Source organism: Somniosus microcephalus, chromosome 9 (assembly GCF_052327205.1).
Source record: "Somniosus microcephalus isolate GS21.2 chromosome 9, FLI_Smic_1.0, whole genome shotgun sequence".
In the NCBI taxonomy this organism is placed as follows: domain Eukaryota; kingdom Metazoa; phylum Chordata; class Chondrichthyes; order Squaliformes; family Somniosidae; genus Somniosus; species Somniosus microcephalus.
The window spans coordinates 69,441,384-69,466,103 of NC_140995.1; the positions used below are offsets into that span (position 1 = coordinate 69,441,384).

The window sequence follows — 24,720 nt, forward strand, 5'->3', positions numbered from 1 at the left end:
TGGGGCGGTGAAGGGAAAAAAAATGGGGTGGGGCGCGCCCCTTATGTTGAGAGCTGACGGGGTGTGGCTTGTATACGTGACGTGAGTGGGGCAGAGCGAAGGGGTCGGGAGCGCCAGGCGGGACGGTAATTCTTTTAAAAAGGAGCGCGCGGCAGGAAAGGAAAGGGGGCGGGGTCGCGAGCGCGCGCACGGAGAGGGGCGGAGCGGTAAACCGTCGGTAGGTGGCTGTGGTGGGGGAGGGGTAAGAAGAGCAGAGTGGCGCTAGCAGCAGCAGCCCGGACGAGGGGAGCACGGCACGGCCGCAACATAATCGATCGCCTTCCGAGCCGGCCGCATCCATGGAACGCAGACCGCGGTTTAAATTCTAACGGCTGGCCCCGCAGTGCGCAGCCAACCAGAGGGAGGGAGGCGGCGAGCTGAGCACCGGAGCGAGTGGGGGGCGGCTCGGCGGTGTCACCGTCACCGCGGGCGCAGCCGTCGGCGTGGAGGCCGAGGCGACGGACGAAGGGTTTTGGGGCCCAGCCATGGACGAGCACCCGGGAGCTGGGGTGTTCTTCGGCAATAACTCGGTGCTGAGCGGGGGAGGAGGCGGAGGAGGCCCGGGGTTCGGCGGCAGGAACCTACAACAGCCGGGAGCTGAGGGCGAAGCGCAGAGGCCGCAGTACAACATCCCGGGGATCCTGCACTTCCTCCAGCACGAGTGGGCCCGCTTCGAAGTGGAGAGGACGCAGTGGGAAGTGGATAGGGCGGAGTTACAGGTAAATCGACCCCCCTAGCTAGGCCGCGCTTCATGCCTGCACTTCTATTATTGTCCACTCCCGCCCCCCCCGATTACAAGGGTGAGGGGGCGGTCGGCATCTTAAGATGGCGGTTACCACGGCCCGCCTGCTCCTCCTGTCAAACAGGGGCCTGCACCTTGCCGGTGCTGGGAGCTCTCAGCTCCCCAATTGGTGGCGGTACTTTAAATCAGAGCAGTCTTGCAGTATTGTTCGAGGTGCAATTTCCGTGTAAGAAGCAGATTCAATCGTAACCTTCAGAAGGGAATTGGATATATACTTGAAAAGGAAATATGTGTCGGGCTATGGGGAAAGAGCGGGGGAGTGGGACTGATTGGAGAGCTCGTTCAAAGATGGGCCGAATGACCACCTGCGCTGTATCATTCTATGAAATGCCACATAAATAGTGTTTTAGATTTTAGATAATTGGCAAAAGAACCAGAAGGGAGATGAGGAAAATTTATTTGCGCAGTGAGTTATGAGCTGGAATGCGCTGCCTGAAAGGGTGGTGGAAGCAGATTCAGTAGTAACTTTCAAAAGGGAATTGAATAAATACTTGGGGGGTGGTGGGAATTTGCAGATCTATGGGGAAAGAGTAGGGGAGTGGGACTAATTGGATAGCTCTTTTAAAGAACTGGCACAGACACGATGGGTCGAATGGCCTCCTGCGCTATATAATTCAGTGAAGTGTTGAGTGAAACGCATAGGTGAATAATCGCCCTCTCTTCCTTTCTCTCCCCCCCCCCCCCAGCTCAATCCAATTTTCTTTTCCTGTAATCCAGTGTGCGTGGATCGATCTGGGTCAGTTTGCATCTGTTGGAATGTCGTATCTGTTTTGTGAGCAGTTCTAAGCGTCGGCGTGTTAAAATGTGTCTGTAAACGAGTGAGGGGTTGGTATTCTGAGAATTGGAGAGGGGAGTAGCCTTTGGCCTCATTACAGATTTAAATATCAATAGTTTGGCAATCTATGGTTAGTGTTTTATATGTCATCAGTGAATTGTTGTAACCAAAGATTACACAATGACATTCCAGAGGAAGTAAAACAGTTTTGTATAGCTAAATGTTGTTAGTGCAGAGGGTTCTGGACGACGTACCAGAACAGAATTAAGCACCCAGAGTTAATCAATCCTCCAGAAAATGTTCTGAGATTTTTGATCAAGGTTCATCAACTGGAACACCTTCCTTTTAAACACTCAAAAATGTTTTTATTTTGGGTGATGATATAAGTTTCCATGCCATGGTGGGAGATCTGTGTATGTCATTGCTGAATCTTGCATGTCTTACAACATGGTACAGCACACACTGTTTATAATTCAAGATTGTGCATTCAACAACTTGCATCGTGCCTTTAATGTTACAGTTTTTCTATGGTGCTTCAAAGGAACATTAGGGGGAGAAACCGAGCGTAAAATTGCCAGAAGGCTTGACGAGGCTGTTGAATCTTCTAAGAAATAGAACAAGGTTATAAATGAAGGAGTAAAAAAATCTTGCTTAAGTACTTTTGATTAAAACAGGCCCAAAAAGGAGACTTTGATTGTACACCTATCTTGATTGAGCATTGCATATTGTCAGGAAGTAACCATGGGATACTGTTGATGCACTTGGTTCTATTAATATGTCTAATGTATTGTTTTCAGGATCCTGCAGGAGCAATCCCAGCTATTTTAGTTGTATAAATTAAAGTAACAATAAATGAAAAACTAATAGACTTCAATTTACCCTCGAGTGTATTGAACACAGCTCCTATAATCATCTGCATGGATTTTAGATTTATGATATACTAAGTAGGTCTGTTTTAGCACCTCAACACTAGTTGTAATCTCTAGCAGTGTGCAACCCAAGTACAGTTATTGACTCTAATAGGTAAATTCTTGAATTGCCTCTTGCAATTCAGCACGCTTCAAGTAATTGCTCTGGAAGCAAGTATTTTCAGTGCCTCTAACATATATCTCCCCTAGCTTTTCTGTTGCTTATCCCCTTCAAAAAGCTCTTCTAGTTCAGCATTGATGCTAAGATTTCTGTTAAACAATTGTCCTATGCCTCTTTGAACTGTTCAAAATCACTTCGCAGTACAACAACAACTTGTATTTATATAGCACCTTTAACATAGTAAAATGTCCCAAGGCACTGCACAGGAACAAAATTTGATACCAAGCCGCATTAGGAGATATTGGGGCAGACTTGGTCAAGAGGTAGGTATTAAGGAATATCTCAAGAGGGAAGCAAGGTGGAGAGGTTTAGGGAGGGAATTCCAGAGCTTGGGGCCTAGGCAGCTGAAGGCACGGCTGCCAGGTGTGGAGTGATTTAAAATCGGGGATGCTCGAGACCAGAATTGGGGGAGCACAGCTATCTTGGAGAGTTGTAGGGTTGGAGGAGGTTGCACAGATAGGGAGGGATTTGAAAAAAGGATGAGAATTGTAAAATCGAGGCAGGTGAATCTTTGGCTACGACTGGATAGATAAGAATTGAACCAGACCAGCGCTGTCCCACCCAGCTGGACGATAGCTGGGAGCCGTTGGAGGAGGATGGAGTGGTCAACTGTGAAAAGCTGCAGACAGGACAAGGAGGGATAGTTCACCTTTGTCACAGTCACAAAGGATGTTACTTGTGACTTTGAGTGCTGTTTCAGTACTGTAGCAGGGGCAGATACCTGTTGGAGGGATTCAAACATGGAGTTGCAAGAAAGATGGGCACGGATTTGGGAGGTGATAACACGTTCAAGGACTTTGGATAGGAAAGGGAGGTTGGAGATGGGGTGGTTGTTTACAAGGGTGGCGGGGTCACGGGTTGTTTTTTTGAGGAGAGGGGTGATGACGGCAGATTTAAAGGAGGGGGACAGTACCTGAAGAGAGAACCGTTAACTATCAGCTAGCATAGGAACCAGGAAGGAAAGTTGGGTGGTCAGTTTAGTGGGTATAGGGTCGACGGAGCAGGATATGGGTCACATATACAATTATAAATATTGTCCTTCTAAACTTAAGTTGTATCTGGACAGATAATTTTGAGCCATATACTTAAGTCAACTACTGGTGGTTACAGATCTGTCACCCAGTGGTAGTAGAGGGAGCAGTTGGTGATAAATTAAGAGCATCGCACAAGAAAGATAATTGCACAATGTTGAAGAGTTTTGGCTTAAGTGCGATTTGTCCTTGGAGCATGTTGGTACCAATGAAGTATGGTGACAGTGCTGTAGACTGATACATTGTGAGAGATCTGAACCCTGCTGTTTCATGTCTCCATTGGGGGAGAGCAGAGTTAAATTTCACATCTTTCAGGTTTCCAGTGCAAATTATACACTGAATTTGTGTTCCAGTGCAGTTGGTGGCTCCTGATTGACATATTTGTGAAAGTTGTAACCTCTGGCAGTGTTGCCAGCTGGACACATGCACTTGTGACATATCAGCCTGCTAGCAGCTGCAGAACAGCCATTTACTACAGAAATACTGCTGAAGAAAGAGCAGGAACGAGATGCATTGAACGTGTTTGCGCCATAGTAACACTATTCCTTTATTTGTTAAATAAGGGTGTACTTCCTGATATCTGATTAAATTGCATATTTAAGGGTTGGTTTTATTTGAGACCCTTGGTGCACTTTGGATCTTGTCCCTTCGGCAGTGTTAATATTTCAGATTACTTCCTCTTGCTCTTTATTGTTCTGCACAAAAGTCTGTGCTTCCTATGAAATGAAACGTGACTGTGCAAAACATCTGATAAGACATAGGGTGAATGATGAACCCATTCTCCTTTGGAGTGTGCACCAGAAATAGTATGGGATGTCACCATACAATCCTGATCTCTCTCAACCACTGACGGACTGTTCGCCCAGGATAAGCGACTAATTAGAGTTAAGTTCCGTTACTCTGAAGCAAAAAAGGAACAGGCGATAGATCACAGGACTTCACTTTATACCATCTGTTCTCTTCAGTAATTTTGAGTCCTGAATCCATGACAGAAAGCTTTAGATGAGAAATTAACCTCGCAGAGTCTTTTTTATTAAGCTCCCAACCTGTATAACAGCACGGCTAACTAGGAATCTGAAGAACATGGGCTACCACTTGGGATATCTCACTCACTCTCTAATACTTGGAAAGATAAAAAATATATAATTTCTGTATCTGAAACGGAACAGATCTTCATGCCTGTTGTAAAGGGCGCCAAGTTTCAAATGAGCGTTGGGTTGGGGAGACTGGCGAGTGAGCGGGGGCAACAGGTAAATCAGGAAGTAGTGATTAGGTGATCCCAAGCTTGAGTATTAAAGGCCTGTAAATTGAATGAAGAAAAGAAAACTGAGGGAGACTGTTTTGGAGCCTTAAGGATGATTGTGAGCAGATGATGATGCTTTGAATCTTGCTTTCAAATTAGGCAGGATGCAAGAGTAAAAAGTATGTCAGCTATTGCATTTGGAGCATAGGAAGAATGAGAGGAACATTCATGAGAGCAGTGACCCCGTAATAGAGTTGAGAAAGGGGTAGGTAATGCTTATCTCAGTTGTGGTCTCTGATCAGACAATTTAAAAAAATAAAAATAAATAAAAATAATAATCTTGTCCGGGAAGTACTAGTGAGCCTTCCCAGATGGAGGAGCAGTATTGAAGTCTTGGGCAGACTTGGGATTTAGAGTTGTTGAGGTATGGTATACAACTTTGTGATACCAAGTAACCACTCAACTAAAAAGTAGCAAGAACAAGATTCCTCCTCTTCTGATAAATGGCATGAAAGCTAATTGACGTTTAAGTTCCAAGGTGATTAATATGACTGTTTTTGGTCTGGTTGAATAATCCTGATAGCCATACCTAAAGTACAAGATGGAATCTGAGAGATGTTTCCCAATCAGGAAGAGTAGTTTATGTTCAGCCAAAATTGGCCTAATTCACTCGCCCTAATGGTATACTGTGGCGGAGCCACCAAAGGACTCAGATCGTTTGTACATAATTCCTTTAACCACATGTTAGCTATAGTCTGAGTCTGTACCTTTTTATCTATGCTGTTTAACTGTAAAGAGTGTGGTTGCTTTAACAGCGCGGTTAAAACGTGATGACGTCACACCGTTCGTCATGTGATCCCCAACTGGCGGGAAAATGTGATGACGTCAGCCACAGGACTGCAGGGGCAGTCCTCGTGGAGCCTCCAGAGAGAGCAGACCTACATTCGATGTTATCCTGCAGTTTATTGTTAAAGCCTGTTCATTTCATTAAAGTTCATTTTGTTTGATCGCCTGAGTAGAACTCAGTCTTTTAGTTAGGAACCAACGTTCCTACAATACTGTTTTTGTGAGTTTTTTTATTGTAATGTGAATGTGTACATTTTAATTTGCATAGATCATAGTGTGATTCACAACCAATTAACTAGGCATTGAAAATAGTTGCAGCAGCTCATCAAGGCCTTCAGGTTTGGGCCTCCTTCCCTGCTCAGTTGTTCACTTATTGTGTGTTCTAGAGAGGCTGTATACACTGCAGTGTGAGCTGACACTACAGACCTGCTTGAGAAATATCTTAAGGTGCATGTCAACAGAAAAACACACTTCCAGCTGTACCCACTGCACCTCGATGTGGCAATGGATTCAGCTATGGCCGCAGGATGGACCTGCAGCGGGGTGTTGAGATGCCACTGGTCACCTCGGTGTTGCTGTGAAGACCTGAATACAAATCCTTCCACCAAGAGCACTTGCCCTCACCCCAGCAGGAGATACAAAGTGGGAAATAGAATTTGCGCAGTATTCCCTTGAGCATTGTGGATAGTGTGGAAATTGAGGCCATTTGAATGGTTTCACTCGGCGTTTGGGGGAATCCAATAAAGGGCCCAGTGAGATTGGATTAAACTACCCAAGTCTGCAGAGCCATTTCTATAAAGTTTACAGAATTCAGCCTTAAATTGGAACAGCAGGATGGATGGACCAAAGAGAAATATGAATAATACATATCCAACATACATGGTGATTCTTGCAGCTAAAGCACATTTCTCTTTAAGCCACTTCTCATTTAAAAGCAAGTATATGCAGTTGGGAATTGGAACGGATGACTTGGCATACAGCACTGCTCCTTCATTGGGGAGAGAGAGTACATGCTTGAGGTTTCAGGTCTTTGATAGGTCCTGCTAAAAGGCAAGTGGCTCAGATAGGTAATGGCCAGGCTATTGTATGGCAGGCCTTGCAACTGATGCACAAAGTAGATGCCAGTGAATACCCCACACGAGGATTTTATGAAAAATTGTAGTGGCAGTGGAAGGAACAACAAATGATTTGGTGGCTTGGATCGTAGACTTGTAAAGAGAGGATGTGGATTTTAAATAAATTAAAAAAAAATAATGGGATAAGTTTCAAGTTTTTAAATAAATTTTAATAAGTTGCATTTGGAGAGCAGTTAAGTATAAAACCAGGATAGGGATAAATGTTAAACTGAAAAAGCCATAAACTAGACTTTGTAATAAGTAATTCCATAACACTTTATCATTTGTTTATGCAATAGGCTGTCTAGTGCAGAGATTCTGCTGAAGCATTCCTGATGTAGGAGTGTCCAAACTTTTTGTTATAATGGAGTATTTAGTTTCATATTATAGGGACTTGCAGGCCCCATATAAGCAATTACAATACAGAACACTAAGTTGAGGGGTTATTTTAGAAGCAATTTTAAATTATTAGAAATTTCCACACGATCATTTTATATTCGTGCACCGTACCTCAGGAAGGATATATTGATCTTGGAGGTGGTTCAGCTGAGGTTCACCAGAATGATACTCTGGCTTAGAGGGTTAAGTTATGCAAGATGGGTTGTACAAACGTGGCTTGTATTCTGAGTGTGGGAGATTGAGAGTTGATCTGATTGAGGTGTTTAAAATGAAAGGATTCGATAGGTTAGTTACCGAGAATCTGTTTCCTCTGGTGGAGGAATCCAGCCCAAGAGGGTATAATAAAATTAGAGCCAGGCCATTTAGGAGTGAAATCAGGAAACACTTCTCACAAAGGGTAGTGGAAATCTGGAACACTCTTTCCCAAAAGGCTGTGGATGCTGGGTCAATTGAATTTTTTAAAGACTGAGATCAACAGATTTATGTTGGGTAAGGGTAAAGGATATGGAGCAAAGGGGAAAATTGAATTGAGGTGCAGATCAGCCACGATCTAATTGAATGGCCTACTCCTGTTCCTAATGTTCCTATAATATGGTTAAGGTCCGTACTGAACATTTTCAGATAGGTGTCATGAAAGTGCATGCAAGGTGGTTGGAAAGGGCTAACTGGTGCCAGTGGATAATTTATGCTGGAATGAACACTTACATGCATACAGATACGAAAATTATGTTGGTAAAAGCAAGTTGTATCTTCAATGGCTGAAAAAATCCCACTAAGTGTTAGGAACTGACATGTAATCTTTGTGGAAGGTGGTGTAAGTGTTTAGCTTGAGTACTATATGACTCTCTCTCTTAGGCAGTCCCTCGGGACCGAGGATGACTTGCTCCCACACTAAAAATGAGTTCTCCGGTGACTAAGTCCAATGCGGGACCTACAGTCTCTGTCACAGGTGGGGCAGACGGTGGTTGAAGGGGCGGGAGGGTGGGGTGCTTGGGTTGATGTGCGCTCCTTCCGCTGTTTGCACTTGGCTTCCGCTTGCTCCCGGCGAAGAGACTCGAGGTGTGCACCTATATTTTCACTAGAGGTCACGATTCTAATGTTTGTGTGAATCAAGTGGCAGGCAAATTTCACTGTAAACTTTGTGCGCTGCAACAGAAGTTCAACTTGCCCCATAGTTTTTATGTTGGATCATATCTACTGTGCACATTCGAGATATAGTGAATTTAACAGAGGAGCATCCAGATGTTTGAGAATTTTTGGCAGACACTCGTTATCTACAGGACAAAGCAGAAAATTTCTTGAATACCAATTTCCAAGCCAATGTCATGAAATCTGGTGGATTGGTTGGCCTCGCCTGAGGGGCCAGGTTCTCCAAGGTGGTGGATTGTGACTGGTTCAGAAGTGGCAAGGCCACTATTGTTAATTTGAACCTTCTGGTGGAAAAGAAACTGGTAAGGAAATAACTGACGCAATTGTGAACAAGTGCATAGCATGCAATCTATTGCCAAACAAGTATCTGTCATTGAGAAACATGGCAACCAATTTATTGAGGGAAATTGTGTTCTGAAGCTTGACTGAACCAATATTCAAAAACTAGCTCACTCTCTTTAGACACCGCTCAATAAAGTAACCTCAGTTTGTATCACTGAAGGCATCACATTTTCTTACATAAGTCACTGCAGTGAAAATTGTATAAAGTGCTGAGACATTTTGATGTGAAAGGCAATATACAAATACATTTATTTCTTAGAACAGCATCTGTGGGCTAGTCTCTCGATTTTAATATTGCATGCCAGTCACATGAGGGTAATATGAATTAATTCTTCAAGCATCTCTTGCACCTCTGTTCCTGGATGACACAGTGCATCTTGAAAGCAGAGAGACCCTTTAGAACTGTTTAGAAATTGATGAAGCAGCACCATCAGATGCTCTAGTTCTAGATGCCAAAAGCCTGGATGATGCATATATGGCAGCCTGGCCAGTCAAAAACATTCAAAGTATACAAAAGGCATGTGGAATCCCATTTGAAAAGTACTCCAGAATAGACATGTAGGATGTTTATTTCCCAGGTAGTCTGAAAACATTCTTCATGTGGCAAAGGTGTATGTCAGTCATAACTGTCACAGCAAGATGCTTTGCAATGTGCAAAACATAATTTTTGTTGGGAATCAAACACTCTTGTCCATTCTTCTAAAGGTGTGAAATGCAGGATGTGGCTCAGGGCAGGCGGCAGATCCTGGAGCCAGCAGGGCAATGGAAAACTCATTTTTAAGTGTTTACTTTTTCTCTCTCTCTAACGATGGTTATTTTCTACTTTCAGTATTCACCAGTCGTATCGGGCAAAGTTCAATTTTCTCTTCAATCATATTCTGTCAAATATTCTACCTAATCATATTCCAGCCACATTGATCCACTAGTCAACATAACCCAAGAATAAAAATCGCAATGACCGCTTATTCTTTGTCCTGCAAACAGACGCAGCATAATGCATCCTGCTCAGCATAGACTGGGTATGAACCAAGCATGCAGGTACAGGACTGTGCCTCGAATGTCAAAGACTACAATTCCCAGGAACCACCATGCAGCAGGGTCTCCATTGCATCAGTTTCCTGTGCCTCCAACCTTGCTCGGATCCCTGCCATCAATGCCTCCCATAGCCCCCTTGCCCCGACTGTGTAACGTCAATGCTTCCAAACTGGAGTGTTGTTGGACTCTAAGCCACTACTGACAGCAGCAACAGTTTTTTAAATAACAGAAAATGCTGGAAAAACTCAGCAGGCCAGGCAACATCCGTGGAGAGAAATTAGAGTTGATGGTTTCGGGTCGAAACCCTTTTTCAAAACTGGAAAGGAAATAAAATAGATCGAAGGCAGGGCTGCGATAGAACAAAAGAAGTAAAAGAGACAGTAAGAGGTATTCAAACCAGACGAGATTGTAATAGGACAAATGGAGACAAGACGGCTGAGATTAGGTGTGAAGTGTACTGGCAGGATATGAGAGAGCTGCCATGTGGGAGAGAAAAGAGGAAAAAAAGAGGAAGGGGGGGGTGGGTGGGAAGAGAAGACCCAAAACAGGGGTGGAAAAAAAATAAGAGAAAATGTATATTTTTTATACATATTAAATGTATATTTTTTTCCACCCCTTTGTTTTGGGTCTTCCCTTCACCCCCCCCCCTTTTTTTTCTCTCTCCCACATGGCAGCTCTGTCTCACCCTGCTAGTACACTTCACACCTAATCTCAGCCGTCTTTTGTCTCCACTTGTCCTATTACCATCTTGTCTGGTTTTGAATACCTCTTAATGTCTCTTTTTTACTTCTTTTGTTCTATCGCAGCCCTGCCTTCGATCTATTTTATTTCCTTTCCAGTTTTGAAAAAGGGTTTCGACCCGAAACGTCGACTCTAATTTCTCTCCACGGATGTTGCCTGGCCTGCTGAGTTTTTCCAGCATTTTCTGTTATTTCGGATTTCCAGCATCTGCAGTATTTTGCTATCGTAACAGTTTTTTAAAGTTCCCTTGTTTGCAGTCATATCACTGGTGTAAGAAAGGTCAGCAATTCTGCTCGGTTCTTCTCAAACCTCAGCCATGGCAGGTCATAGAAACAGCTGGCCATGAGCTAACTGAGAATTAAGTGTTTTAGTTTTAAAGATAAAGACGCACAGTCCATAGCTGTGTAGATTGCGATACAATTTTCTAAATATTTTTTAGAAACCATTTTGGGTTTTGCAACAAATTTAAGAAACTTAAATATTCACCGCAAGCGATGTTATTACAATATTTTATCTGATTTAACTTTGACATTGAAACAAGTAATCGTCTACTTATTTTTAAAATATACACTCTAGATATTTTTGTGAATCTATATATATTTGTCCATCTCTGCCAGACATTGTATTATATCATGGTAACTTCATGATCATTGCATCTTGCATTTCTGTTGTGTACATCTGGCCACTGTTCACTACGGCCTTGTTTTTAATTGTGTGGTTATCAACATTTTTGGGCTCTTTTCACCTGATCAGCTTTTACCCGGCTTTGAATTATGCAAAAAGAAAAGATTTGAAAGGGAAGTGCCTGTTGGGAGGGACTGAATCCGGATTCTCACCCAAAGCACCAAGTGGGTAACAAGAAACAGGGCTTTAACAATTGGGGGGAAAAGTGCATGAGTCAGGAGCTGGATAACAGGAGAAATAGATAATAAGGGGTGGGGAGAAAGGAGGGATGAGAAAGTTTGAGGGGTGCAGGAGAAAGCTGAATGACAGTGGAAAAAAGAAACAAATCAGTAGTCCCAAATGTAGATGGGGTGTGTACTATGATACGATAGCAAAATACTACAGATGCTGGAAATCCAAAATAACAGAAAATGCTGGGAAAACTCAGCAGGCCAAGCAACATCCGTGGAGAGAAAATAGACAACGTTTCGGGTCAAACCCTTTGTCAAGACTGGAAAAGCACAGGAAATGAAACAGATTAAGAGGCCAGGCTGGGAGAGAACAAGTGAAGAGACATTAAGAGGTATTCAAAACGAGACGCGATGGTGATGGGACAAGTGGAGACACAAGACGGCTCTAGATTAAGTGTGAAATGCACTGGCAGAGTGGGAGACAGCTGCCATGTGGGAGAGAAAAAAAGGGGGGGGGAAGGGCCAAAACAAAGGTGTGGATAAAAAATAAGTAAAAATGTAATGGGGGCCGAGGTTATGATCTGAAATTGTTGAACTCGATACTGAGTCCGGAAGGCTGTAAGGTGCCTAATTGGGAGATGAGGTGCTGTTCCTTGAGCTTACGCTGAGCTTCCGTGGAACAATGCAAGAGCCTGAGTACAGCGAGGTCTGAGTGGGAATGGGATGGTTAATTAAAATGACAGGCGACCGGAAGCTCGGGATCATCCTTACGGACTGAACGAAGGTGTTCCGCAAAGCGGTCACCCAATCTGCGTTTGGTCTCCCCAATGTAGAGGAGACCACATCGTGAGCAGCGAATACAGTATACTAGATTGCAAGAAGTACAAGTAAATCGCTGTTTCACCTGGAAGGGGTGTTTGGGGCCCTGGACCGTGGGAAGGGGGGAGGTATATAAGGGCAGGTGTTGCATCTCCTGTGCTTGCACGGGAAGGTGCCAGGGGAAGGGTTGCTGGGGGTGATGGAGGAGTGTACATAAGAACATAAGAAATAGGAGCAGGAGTAGGCCATACGGCCCCTCGGGCCTGCTCCGCCATTCAATCGGATACGTCCACTTCCCTGCCCCCTCCCCGTAACCCCTAATTCCCTATCTGCTAGGAAAATGTCTATCTCCATTTTAAATTTATTTAATGTTGCAGCTTCCACAGCGCTCTGGGGTAGCAAATTCCATAGATTTACTACCCTCTGAGTGAAGAAGTTTCTCCTCATAGTTTTGAAAGGGCAGCCCCTTATTCTAAGATTATGTCCCCTAGTTCTAGTCTCACCCATCAGTGGAAACATCCTCACCACATCCACCCGATCAAGCCCCCTCACAATCTTATGTTTTGATAAGATTGCCTCTCATTCTTCTGAACTCCAATGAGTAGAGTCCCAACCTACTCAACCTTTCCTCATACGTCAACCCCCTCATCTCTGGAATCAACCGAGTGAACCTTCTCTGAACCGCCTCGAGAGCAAGTATATCTTTTCTTAAATATGGAAACCAAAACTGCACGCAGCATTCCAGGTGTGGCCTCACCAATACCCTGTATAACTGCAGCAAGAAGTCCCTGTTTTTATACTCCATCCCCCTTGCAATAAAAGCCAAGATTCTATTGGCCTTCCTGATCACCTGCTGCACCTGCATACTAACTTTTTGTGTTTCATGCACCAGGACCCCCAGATCCCTTTGTACTGTAGCACTTTGCAGTTTCTCTCCATTTAGATAATAACTTGCTCTTTGATTTTTTCTGCCAAAGTGCATAACCTCACACTTTCCAACATTATATTGCATCTGCCAAATCTCTGCCCACTCACTTAGCCTGTCTATGTCCTTTTGCAGGTTTTTTATGTCCTCCTCACTCACTGCTTTTCCTCCCATCTTTGTATTGTCGGCAAACTTGGATATGTTGCACTCAGTCCCTTCCTCCAAATCGTTAATATAGATTGTAAAGAGTTGGGGTCCCAGCACTGACCCCTGCGGAACACCACTAGTTACTGATTGCCAGTCCGAGAACGAACCATTTATCCCAACTCTCTGTTTTCTGTTAGATAGCCAATCTTCCACCCATGCCAGTATATTACCCCCAATCCTGTGATTTTTTAAAATCTTTCTTTTGTGTTGAACCTTGTCAAATGCCTTTTGGAAGTCCAAATACACTACATCCAGTGGTTCCCCTTTATCCACCCTGTATGTTACATCCTCAAAGAATTCGAGCAAATTTGTCAAACATGACTTCCCCTTCGTAAAACCATGCTGATTCTGTCCTATTAAATTATGCTTATCCAAATGCTCTGTTACTGTATCCTTAATAATGGACTCCAACATTTTGCCAACCACAGATGTTAGGCTAACTGGTCTATAGTTTCCAGCTTTTTGTCTACTTCCCTTCTTAAATAAGGGTGTTACATTAGCAGTTTTCCAATCTGCTGGGACCTTTCCTGAGTCCAGGGAGTTCTGGAAAATGATCACCAATGCATCCACAATCCCTACCGCCACTTCTCTCAAGACCCTAGGATGTAGGCCATCCGGTCCGGGGGATTTATCCACCTTAAGTCCTATTATTTTACTGAGTACCATCTCCTTAGTGATTTTAATCGTGTTTAGCTCCTCCCGCGCCCCCCCCCCCCCCCCCCCCCCACCACCATTGCCCCCTGTTTGTCCAGTGTTGGGATATTTTTAGTGTCCTCTACTGTAAAGACTGATACAAAATATTTGTTCAGCTTCTTTGCCATCTCCATGTTCCCCACCACTAGTTTCCCAGTCCCATCCTCTAAGGGACCAACGTTCACTTTAGCCACCCTTTTTCTTTTTATATAGTTGTAGAAACTTTTGCTATCTGTTTTTATATTTTTTGCTAGTTTACTTTCATAATCTATCTTCCCTTTCTTAATTAATCTTTTAGTTATTGTTTGCTGGCTTTTAAATGCTTCCCAATCTTCTATCCTCCCACTAGATTTGGCTACTTTATATGCCCTTGTTTTCAGTCGAATACTATCCTTTATTACTTTACTAAGCCACGGATGGCTGTCTTTTCTTTTACTCCCCTTTTTCCTCAGTGGAATATATTTATCTTGAAAGATGTGAAATATCTCCTTGAATGTAGACCACTGCTCTTGTACCGTTTTACACTTTAATCTGTTTTCCCAGTCCACTTTAGTCAGTTCTACTCATACCTTCATAGTCTCCTTTATTTAAGCTTAGTACGCTGGTTTGAGATCCAACTCTCTTACCCTCAAACTGAATTTGGAATTCAACCATATTATGGTCACTCATTCCAAGGGGATCCTTTGCTAGGACATTTTTTATTAATCCTGTCTCATTACACAGGACCAGATCTAAGATTGCCTGCCCCCTGGTTGGTTCAGTTACATACTGCTCAAGGAACCCGTCCCTAATGCACTCTATGAACTCTTCCTCAAGGCTGCCCTGCCCAATTTGATTAGTCCAGTCAATATGAAAGTTAAAATCCCCCATGATTATAGCTGTTCCCTTATTACAAGCCCCAACTATTTCCTGATTTATACTCCGACCAACAGAGTTACAACTGTTAGGAGGCCTATAGACTACGCCCACTAGTGACTTTTTCTCATTATTCCTTATCTCCACCCAAACTGTTTCACTATCCTGATCCTTTGACCCAATATCATTTCTGACTATTGCAGTGATTGCATCCTTGATTTACATAGCAACCCCACCTCCCTTTCCTTCCGGTCTGTCCTTCCTAGGGTGTCTCGGAGGGAGCGGTCCCTACGGAATGCTGAAAGGGGAGGGGAGGGGAGGGGAAGATGCATTTGGTGGTGGGATCACTTTGGAGATGGCGGAGGATGAATGTGGAGGCTGGGGGGGGTGAAAGGTGAGGACAAGGGGAACTCCATCGTGGTTCTGGGAGGGGCAGGGGTGAGGGTAGAAGTGCGGGAGATAGAATGGACACGGTCGAGAGCCGTGTCAACCACAGTAGAGGGGAATCCTTGGTTGAGGAAAAAGGAAGACGTGTCGAAAGCACTGGTGTGGAAGGTGGCATCGTCGGAGCAGATGAGACGGAGAAACTGGGAGAATGGAATAGAGTCCTTACAGGAGGCGGGGTGGGAGGAAGTGTCGTCCAGGTAGCTGTGGGAGTCTGGGCTTGTCGTGAATGTTGGTCAATAACCTATCCCCAGAGATGGAGACGGAGAAGTTGAGGAAGGGAAGAGTTGGAGATGGACCATGTGAAGGTGAGGGAAGGGCGGAAATTGGAGGCAAAGTGAATGAAATTGTCTAGTTCAGGGCGAGAGCAGGAAACGGCACCGATAGTCATCAATGTACCGGAAAAAGAGGTGAGGGAGGGGACCCGCGTAGGACTGGGACAAAGAGTGTTCCACATATCCCACGAAAAGGCAGGCATAGCTAGGACCCATGCGGGTTCCCATAGCAACACCTTTGATTTGGAGGAAATGAGTGGAGTCAAAGGAGAAGTTGTTCAATGTGAGAACAAGTTCAGCCAGGCGGAGGAGGGTAGTGGTGGATGGGGACTGGCCGGGCCTCTGTTCAAGGAAGAAGCGGAGCGCCCTCGGGCCATCCTGGTGGGGGATGGAGGTGTAGAGGGATTGTACGTCCATGGTGAAAAGGAGGCGGTTGGGGCCAGGAAACTGGAAACTGTTAAAGTGGCGGAGGGCGTCCGAAGAGTCGTGGATGTAGGTGGGAAGAGACTGGACAAGGGGAGAAAAGATAGAGTCGAGATAGGAAGCGATAAGTTCGGTGGGGCGAGAACAGGCTGAAACGATGGGTCTACCAGGGCAGTCCTGTTTGTGGATCTTGGAAAGGAGGTAGAAGCGGGCTGTGCAGGGTTGGGGAACTGAGGTTGGTGGCCGTGGAGGGGGGGGAAGGAGAGATCTCCAGAGATGAGTTCAGTGACAGTCTTGGAAACGGTGGTTTGATGTTCGGTAGTGGATTCATTGTCCAGGTGGAGGTAGGAGGTGGTGTCGGAGAGTTGGTATTCAGCTTCCGCAAGGTAGAGGTCGGTGCGCCAAACAACAACAACAGCACCACCCTTATCAGCAGGTTTAATGACAATGTCAGGGTTGGATCTAAGCGAATGGAGTGCTGCAAGTTCAGCGGGAGGTAGGTTGGAGTGAGTGAGGGGAGCAGAGAAATGGAGACTGCCGATGTCACGGCGGCAGTTAGTGATGAAAAGATCTAGAGAGGGCAAGAGGCCGGGGGAGGGGCCCAGGTAGAACGGGAATTCTGAAAACGGGAGAAAGGGTCAGCCGTGCGGGGGGAAGACTCCTGGCCAGAAAAGTGGGCACGGAGACGAAGGCGGCAGAAAAAGAGCTCAACGTCATGCCGAGCTCGAAATTCATTGAGGTGGGGGCGTAAGGTGATGAAGCTCAGGCCTTTGCTGAGGACTGATCGTTCGGGGGAAGGTCAGAGGGGATAGTGAAGACGCGGCAGGGGGTGATATTGGGAGAAGGGATGGGGTCAGAGGAAAGTGAAGGGGAAGAAGGTTCTGGAGGGGCGTTGGTGTTCAAGAGTTGATGAAGCTTGCGATCCTTGACATCGGAAAGGAAGAAAAAAAGTTTTTTGTTGAAGCATCGGATGAGTCGAAGGATGAAATGGAACTGTGGACCTGGACAGCTTTGAGATAGAGTGCGTCGGTGCTGCTGAAGAGCGGTTGAGAGTGTTCATGTGGCGCTGCATGGCATTGAGCGTGGATCTATGATAGTTGTATATAAACACTACAGTGACAGCTTATCAGTAGCTTAAGGAAAATGGATAATCGGTCAAGGTGATCACGTCCTGATTTTTGATCTGTCCCTTGTTGGGAGACGTTAGATGTCGCAGCTTGGCCTCTATCTCCCGGTATGTAAATTAAAAAAGTCATGTCGCTCACTTCTAACTGGTTCTTGCAACGTGCATGACAATTCATATATTGTGAACATGTACAGCATGTGGTTGTTAATGACCAATTCCTACGAGCTCAGCTCCCTGTCCTTCCCAATTGAGGCTCTGACACCCTGCTCCTCTCACCCCCATATGTAGCTTTGTGAAATTATTCACTTTATTGTTTCAGACTGTAAATTGAGATGAATTGCACATTTGGTTGTTGGATTGAATTTCTTGAACAGACAAGAAGATAGTTACAGGAAGGCCCTTGCCATTCATGAGCTTATTGTGGATAATTGCATCGATATCATGGCCCTGATGGAAACTTGGTTGAGGGGTGATGACACCTTACTCTTAAATGAAGCCTCTCCGCCTGGCTATACCTTCCACCACTTGCCCCGCTCAGACTGCCGTGGTGGCGGTGTTGCTGTCATCACCAAATCACACCTTGGTCTGCCCCTGACTCCAGCACTTTCTCCTCCGTTGAGCATCTCGCCTTATTCCACCCCTCTCGCTTTTCATTTAAAATTCTCGTTCTCTACTGCCCACCCAAGTACCAGAATTTTTTATTCCCGAGATATCTTCATTGCTTTCCTTCCTCAGCCTCTGCACCGAGCAACTTCTCATCCATGGTGATTTCAACCTCCATCTCAATTCAACATGCTCTCCTGATTTGGATAATCATAATTTAATAAGACAAAGTCAGCATGGTTTTATGAAGGGGAAGTCATGTTTGACAAATTTGCTGGAGTTCTTTGAGGAAGTAACATATAGGGTGGATAAAGGTGAACCAGTGGACGTAGTGTATTTAGACTTCCAAAAGGCATTTGACAAGGTGCCACACAAAAGATTATTGCTTAAGATAAAAAATCACGGCATGGATAGAGGATTGGCTATCTAACAGAAGGCAGAGAGTTGGGATAAATGGTTCATATTCAGACTGGCAATCAGTAACCAGTGGTGTTCCGCAGGGGTCAGTGCTGGGTCCCCAACTCTTTACAATCTATATTAACGATTTGGAGGAGGGGACCGAGTGTAACACGTCAAAGTTTGCAGATGATACTAAGATGGGAGGGAACGTAGTGAGTGAGGAGGACATAAAAAACCTGCAAGGGGACATAGACAGGCTAAGTAAGTGGGCAGAGATTTGGCAGATGGAATACAATACTGGAAAGTGTGAGGTTATGCACTTTGGCAGGAAAAATCGTAGAGCAAGTTATTATCTTAATGGCAAGAAACTTGAAAGTACTGAAGTACAAAGGGATCTGGGGGTCCTGGTGCACGAAACTCAAAAGGTTAGTATGCAGGTGCAGCAAGTGATTAAGAAGGCCAATGGAATGTTGGCTTTCATTGCTAGGGGGATAGAATATAAAAATAGGGAGGTATTGCTTCAGTTGTACAAGGTATTGGTGAGACCGCACCTGGAATACTGCATACAGTTTTGGTGTCCATACTTAAGAAAGGACATACTTGCTCTCGAGTCAGTACAAAGAAGGTTCACTCGATTAATCCCGGGGATGAGGGGATGGACATATGAGGAGAGGTTGAGTAGATTGGGACTCTACTCATTGGAGTTCAGAAGAATGAGAGGCGATCTTATTGAAACATATAAGATTATGAAGGGGTTGGATCGGGTGGATGCAGGGAGAATGTTCCAGATGATGGGTGAAACTAGAACTAGGGGGCATAGTCTTAGAATAAGGGGCTGCTCTTTCAAAACTGAGATGAGGAGGAACTACTTCACTCAGAGGGTGGTAGGTCCATGGAATATGCTGCCCCAAAAAGCTGTCGAAGCTACATCATTACATAAATTTAAAACAGAAATAGACAGTTTCCTAGTAGAAAAGGGAATTAAGGGTTGCGGGCAGGAATTTGGGCATGAGTCTAGGTTCGGATAGGTCATGGCCCTGTGGGTAGCGGAGCGGGCCCAGGGGCCGTGTAGCCTGATCCTGCTCCTGTTTTCGTGTGTCTAATGCTGTTAGATTCAGGAGATAGTCCTGTCATAGTGGATTGGCGGTTAGGATCAGATCAGCCATGATCTTATTGAATGGCGGAGCAGGCTCGAGGGGCCAATTGGCCTACTCCTGCTCCTATTTCTTATGTTCACTAGTCTCCTAACCTCCATTAATCTCTCCCTCCATGTAAATTCCCCAACCCATATTCACTGCCACCCCCTCAACCTTGCCATATCTCGTGGCCTCGCTACTTCCATCGTGTCAGTCGCAGATAAGGCCATCTCTGACCACTTCCTTGTATTCCTCCCCACCCCCGGCCAACCCTACTTCCTTCTGTGTCCATTCGTGGGGAAAAACTCTCTCGCAACTGCACTTACGACATCCCAACTGTCGAGCCTTTGGCTTGCCATTCATCACGACATTTCTGCAGGTACCGATCTGCTCAACGACACCCTCACCACCACCTTTGATGCCCTAGTCCCTATTAAAACAATTATTCTCTCTCACCCTGGACGTTACCCCTGGTACGGCTCTCATCTTTGCTCCCTTAAGTCCAAAGGACGCAGACTTGAGCGGATATGGCGGACAACTGGGTTTAGCCATTCACCGCCAGATCTGGCTGGACCACAAAGCATTATCGTGTCCTGCTCTCGTCTGCCAAAATTGCTCACTATTCCAGAATCATTCTGGAATGCAAAGATAAACCCCGGCTTCTATTCTCCACTGCTAACCGTCTTCTTAAACCCCTGTCTCCTCCACCCTCACCTCTGACGACAAGTGTGAGGAGCTCATTGACTACTTTGTCTCTGATTGAGACCATCTGTTCAGCTCCCTCTGCCACTTCCCTTCCTTCCCCATGCTCACCGGGCCAAATGTCCTCTAAGGTCCCCCTGCCCTAGCCACAAACTCGCATCTTTCTCCAGTTTCTCTCTGATCTCCCCTTGTGACCTCTCCGCGCTCATCTTGTCCATGAGACCCACTTCCTGCTCCCTCAACCCTATTCCCACTAAACTGCTGACCACCCAACTTCCTTTCCTGGCTACCATGTTAGCTGACATTGTTAACAGTTCTCTCTGCTCACGTACTGTTCCCCTCTCCCTCAAATCTGCCGTCATCACCCCCTCCTCAAAAAAAAAAAAAACCCAACCCTTGACCCCCTACCGCCTCATCTCCAACCTCCCTTTCCTCTCAAGACCTTGAACGGGTTGTCACTTCCCGTGCCCATCTTTCCCGCAGCTCCATGTTTGAATCCCTCCAATCATGTTTCCGCCCTTGCTGCAGTACTGAAACGGCTCTCATCAAATAACAAAGGTAAACTATCCCGCGTCCTTCTTGACTTGTCTGCAACCATTGACATGATTGACCACTCCATCCTTCTCCACCATCGTCCAGCTGGGTGGGGCTGCCATCGCCTTGTTCCATTCTTATCGCCTGCAATGGCTTCTCTTGCCACTCCTGCATCGTTACCTCTGGTGCCCCCAAGGATCTATCCTTGGCCACCTCCTATTTCTCATCTACATGCTGCACCTTGGCGACATCATTCGAAAACAGCGTCAGTTTCCACATGTGCGCTGACGGCACCCTCACCTCACCACCACTTCTCTCGACCCCTCCACGGTCTCTATATTGTCAGACTGCTTGTCCAACATCCAGTTCTGAATGAACAGAAATTTTCTCCAATTATATATTGGGAAGACAGAAGCCATTGTTTTCGGTCCCTGCCACAATCCCCATTCCCTAGCCACTGACTCCATCCCTCTCCCTAGCCACTGACTCCATCCCTCTCCCTAGCATCTGTCTGAGGCAGAACCACACTGTTCGCAACCTTGGTGTCATATTTGGCCCTGAAATGAGCTTCTGGTCATGCATCTGTGGCACAACTAAGACCGCCTATTTCCACCTCCATAACCTCACCCGTCTCCGCCCTTGCCTCAGCTCATCTGCTGCTGAAACCCTCATCTATGTCTTTGTTACCTCTACACTTTACTATTTCACTGTTATCCTGGCTGGCCTCCCACATTCATCCAAAACTCGGCTGCCCGTGTCCTAACTCGCACCAAGTCCAATTCACCCATCAGCCCTGTGCTCGCTGACCTACATTGGCTCCCGGTTAAGCAATACCTCGATTTCAAAATTCTCATCCTTGTTTTCAAATCCCACCATGGCCTCGCCCCTCCTTATCTCTGTAATCTCCTTCAGCCCCCGCCCCAAGATATCTGCACTCCTCTAATTCTACCTTCTTGAGCATCCCTGGTTATAATTGCTCAACCATTGGCGGCCGTGTCTTCTGTTGCCTAGGCCCTAAGCTCTGGAACTCCCTGCCTAAGCCACTCTGCCTCGCTTTCTTCCTTTAAGACACTCCTTAAAACCTACCTCTTTGACTAAGCTTTTGGTCACCTGCCCTAATTTCTCCTCCTGTGGCTCGGTGTCAAATTTTTTGTCTTATAATACTCCTGTGAAACGCCTTGGGACGCTTTACTACGTTAAAGGCGCTATATAAAGACAAGTTGTTGTTGTTGATGAGAGGCACAATAACAAAAAATGTCCAAAGAACACCGCAAGAGAAACTCTGTTGATTATAAAATTACCAGTGAATGTTCCTTTTGCTTTTAGTTATTACCAAAAACTTGGTTATTTTTGAAGTTTTTCCAGTAAGCTGATTTTTAAAAATTTGCAAAATGAAGCAATTCTACATGACTCATTTTTAAAAATGATTTCTGCTAATTGTCCCATATGTGACAGTTAAACCTTAATTGTCCATCACTAGGGGGTCGCCTATTATTCATAGGTCAGCAATCTAATGGTAGCCCCTTATCTAAAAATGATAACTGACATAGTATTGGTGCACTGTTTCACTTTTTTTCATAAAGGGTAAAATGTAAAAGCTTGGCTTCTGTACTGTGATGGACCTCTTGATTTCCAATGTACAGCTGTAACTTCAAAACCTTAATGACACAATCCAATTATTTGGAACACATAGCATTGAGATTATACTTGTCAAGTTTTGTAAAGATTTGTGGTTTGGGGCAGGAGGTCTAATTAATTCTAATTAACATATCAATTTATCTAAGTTTTATTTAAAAAATTATCATTTAAAAGTTGGTTAACATCACTTCTTTGCTTCCATACTACTTTAACAATAAACTTGGTAGGACAAAAATGGATATGCACTTGAAGTGCCGTAACCTACAGGGCTACGGAGCAGGAGCTGGAAAGTGGGATTAGGCTGGATAGCTGTGTTTCGGCTGGCACAGACACGATGGGCAGAATGGTCTCCGTCAGTACCGTAAATTTCTATGGTTCTACACTGGGAAAAATATTTAACACTAGCTTCTTACTCAATGTCCATATGATGAGTATAGAATGGAAAACTTCCACCGACCCCTGTTTTGTGCTGAATTAGGTGATGTCTGTTCAGGAAACAGTAGGGTTGTTCTGATTGCCCCAGATCGTGGCTCCTGTTCTTGATTGCTATCCAGTGGATCCTGTTGGCCAGTGCATGGTTTGTGTTCACCAACAACTGCTGTCCAATATTCTGCCAGCACTTGCTGTCCAGCATCACGTGTGAAGGAGGATCTTTTGGGGGCGATACAGGAGGGTTACCAGTGTCTGTGTCCCAAGCAACCCCAGTGTGAATTTCCATCTTTGTGGTTAGAAAATTAAAGGGGGGGTTGGGAGGAGAAGGTGGTGAAACTGAAATCAAGTTACAATTCATTACAATTGAGGTGGTCACTACCCTGTAGCTACTAGTTTGTACTACCTAGCTGTGAATCCCAATTCTCTACTCCAGGGGAGAGCTCTGTGCATGCATGTTTAATGTACGAACAGCACTCTTCGCCCAACTGGTAAATTTTAGTTACTCACGATGTGGTCTCCTCTACATTGGGGAGACCAAACGCAGATTGGGTGACTGCTTTGCGGAACACCTCCGTTCAGTCAGTAAAGGTGACCCCGAGCTTCCGGTCGCCTGTCATTTTAATTCACCGCCCCATTCCCACTCTGACCTCACCGTCCTCGGCCTCTTGCATTGTTCCACGGAAGCTCACCGGTAAGCTTGAGGAACAGCACCTCATCTTCCGATTAGGCACTTTACAGCCTTCCGGACTCAATATCGAGTTCAACAATTTCAGATCATAACCTCGGCCCCTATTACATTTTTACTTATATTTTTTATCCACACCTTTGTTTTGGCCTTCTCCTCCTTCCCCCCCCCCCCCTTTTTTTTTCTCTCTCCCACATGGCAGCTGTCTCTCATTCTGCCAGCGTATTTCACACCTAATCTAGAGCTGTCTTTTGTCTCCACTAGTCCTATCACCATCTCTTCTCGTTTTGAATACCTCTTAATGTCTCTTCTCTTTTGCTCTCTCCCAGCCTGGCCTCTTAAACTATTTCATTTCCTGTGCTTCTTTAGTCTTGACAAAGGGTTTTCACCCGAAACGTTGACTCTATTTTCTCTCCATGAATGTTGCCTGGCCTGCTGAGTTTTTCCAGCATTTTCTGTTATTTTGGTAAATTTTAAATGTGTAGGTGAGAGTTTCACATGCAAAACAATTAAAACAACTCCCATGTTTATAAAGTATCCAAAATGGTTTAAGACCCCCCCGGGGAGTCTCTCACTTTTCTGAAAACAAGTTGGTGCCTGACTCTGGAGTTTTACTGTCACTTTTTCATCTTGCAAATGGAAACTGCTTACACTGTCCTTAAGCACTTCTGAAACAATTTATTACTGTCTCTTTTCACCAGTGCCCCTTTTTTAAGATTTGTGATTTTCACTGTACTGTAAACTGGAACATATTTCCACTTTGGCTAGTGTCTCTACACTCCCAGATCAGATGCTTAGTTTCCTGTATTCTGTCCCAGTAAATGTCTTGATCCCAGCCTCTGAGTAACACCCGCTATACCATCGGCCTATTGCACCTGTGCTGGCTTTTCAACTGGTGCTATTTTCTCTAATCCCATCTTCCTACTCTTCACCTGTATCCTTGTATATTTTTCAAATACCTTTCCAATTCCATTTTAGATAAGTATGATAAAGATTCTTAGTGACTGAGAGACATAGGAATGAGCAATCTTTCTAACTGCCCTTTATCCCACCTCGGCAGAGAGATAATCACAGCAATCAAAGGTGTGAATGGTGTCCAAACAGGTCAGTCAGGAAAACATTACATCAAAGAACAATGAGGTGGGGTCACCGGGGGTCAAATGTTGCAGATGCTGGGGTCTGTGTGAAAAACAAAGAACAATGAAAAAAACATTTTTTTTTGCCGGAGATCGCATCTGTGTAGAGAGAACAAGCCAACGACGACGCGAGTCTGGATGACTCTACGTCAGGTGGGGTTACATGTAGCGTGACATGAACCCAAGATCCCGGTTGAGGCCGTCCTCATGAGTGCGGAACTTGGCTAT

At 45.0% G+C, this 24,720-nt stretch overlaps 1 protein-coding gene across 2 annotated transcripts in view; it reads left to right on the forward strand.

Moving 5' to 3' along the window:
- Positions 1-208: 208 nt before the first annotated feature.
- The window catches only part of strn (striatin, calmodulin binding protein), a 127,845-nt gene continuing 103,333 nt past the window's right edge, over positions 209-24,720 (forward strand). For both annotated transcript variants that reach the window (XM_085996734.1, XM_085996735.1), the window contains exon 1: positions 209-758. In XM_085996734.1, the coding sequence (XP_085852860.1) occupies positions 525-758 (234 nt within the window). In that variant the 5' untranslated portion in view covers positions 209-524. The remainder of the gene's footprint in view (positions 759-24,720) is intronic.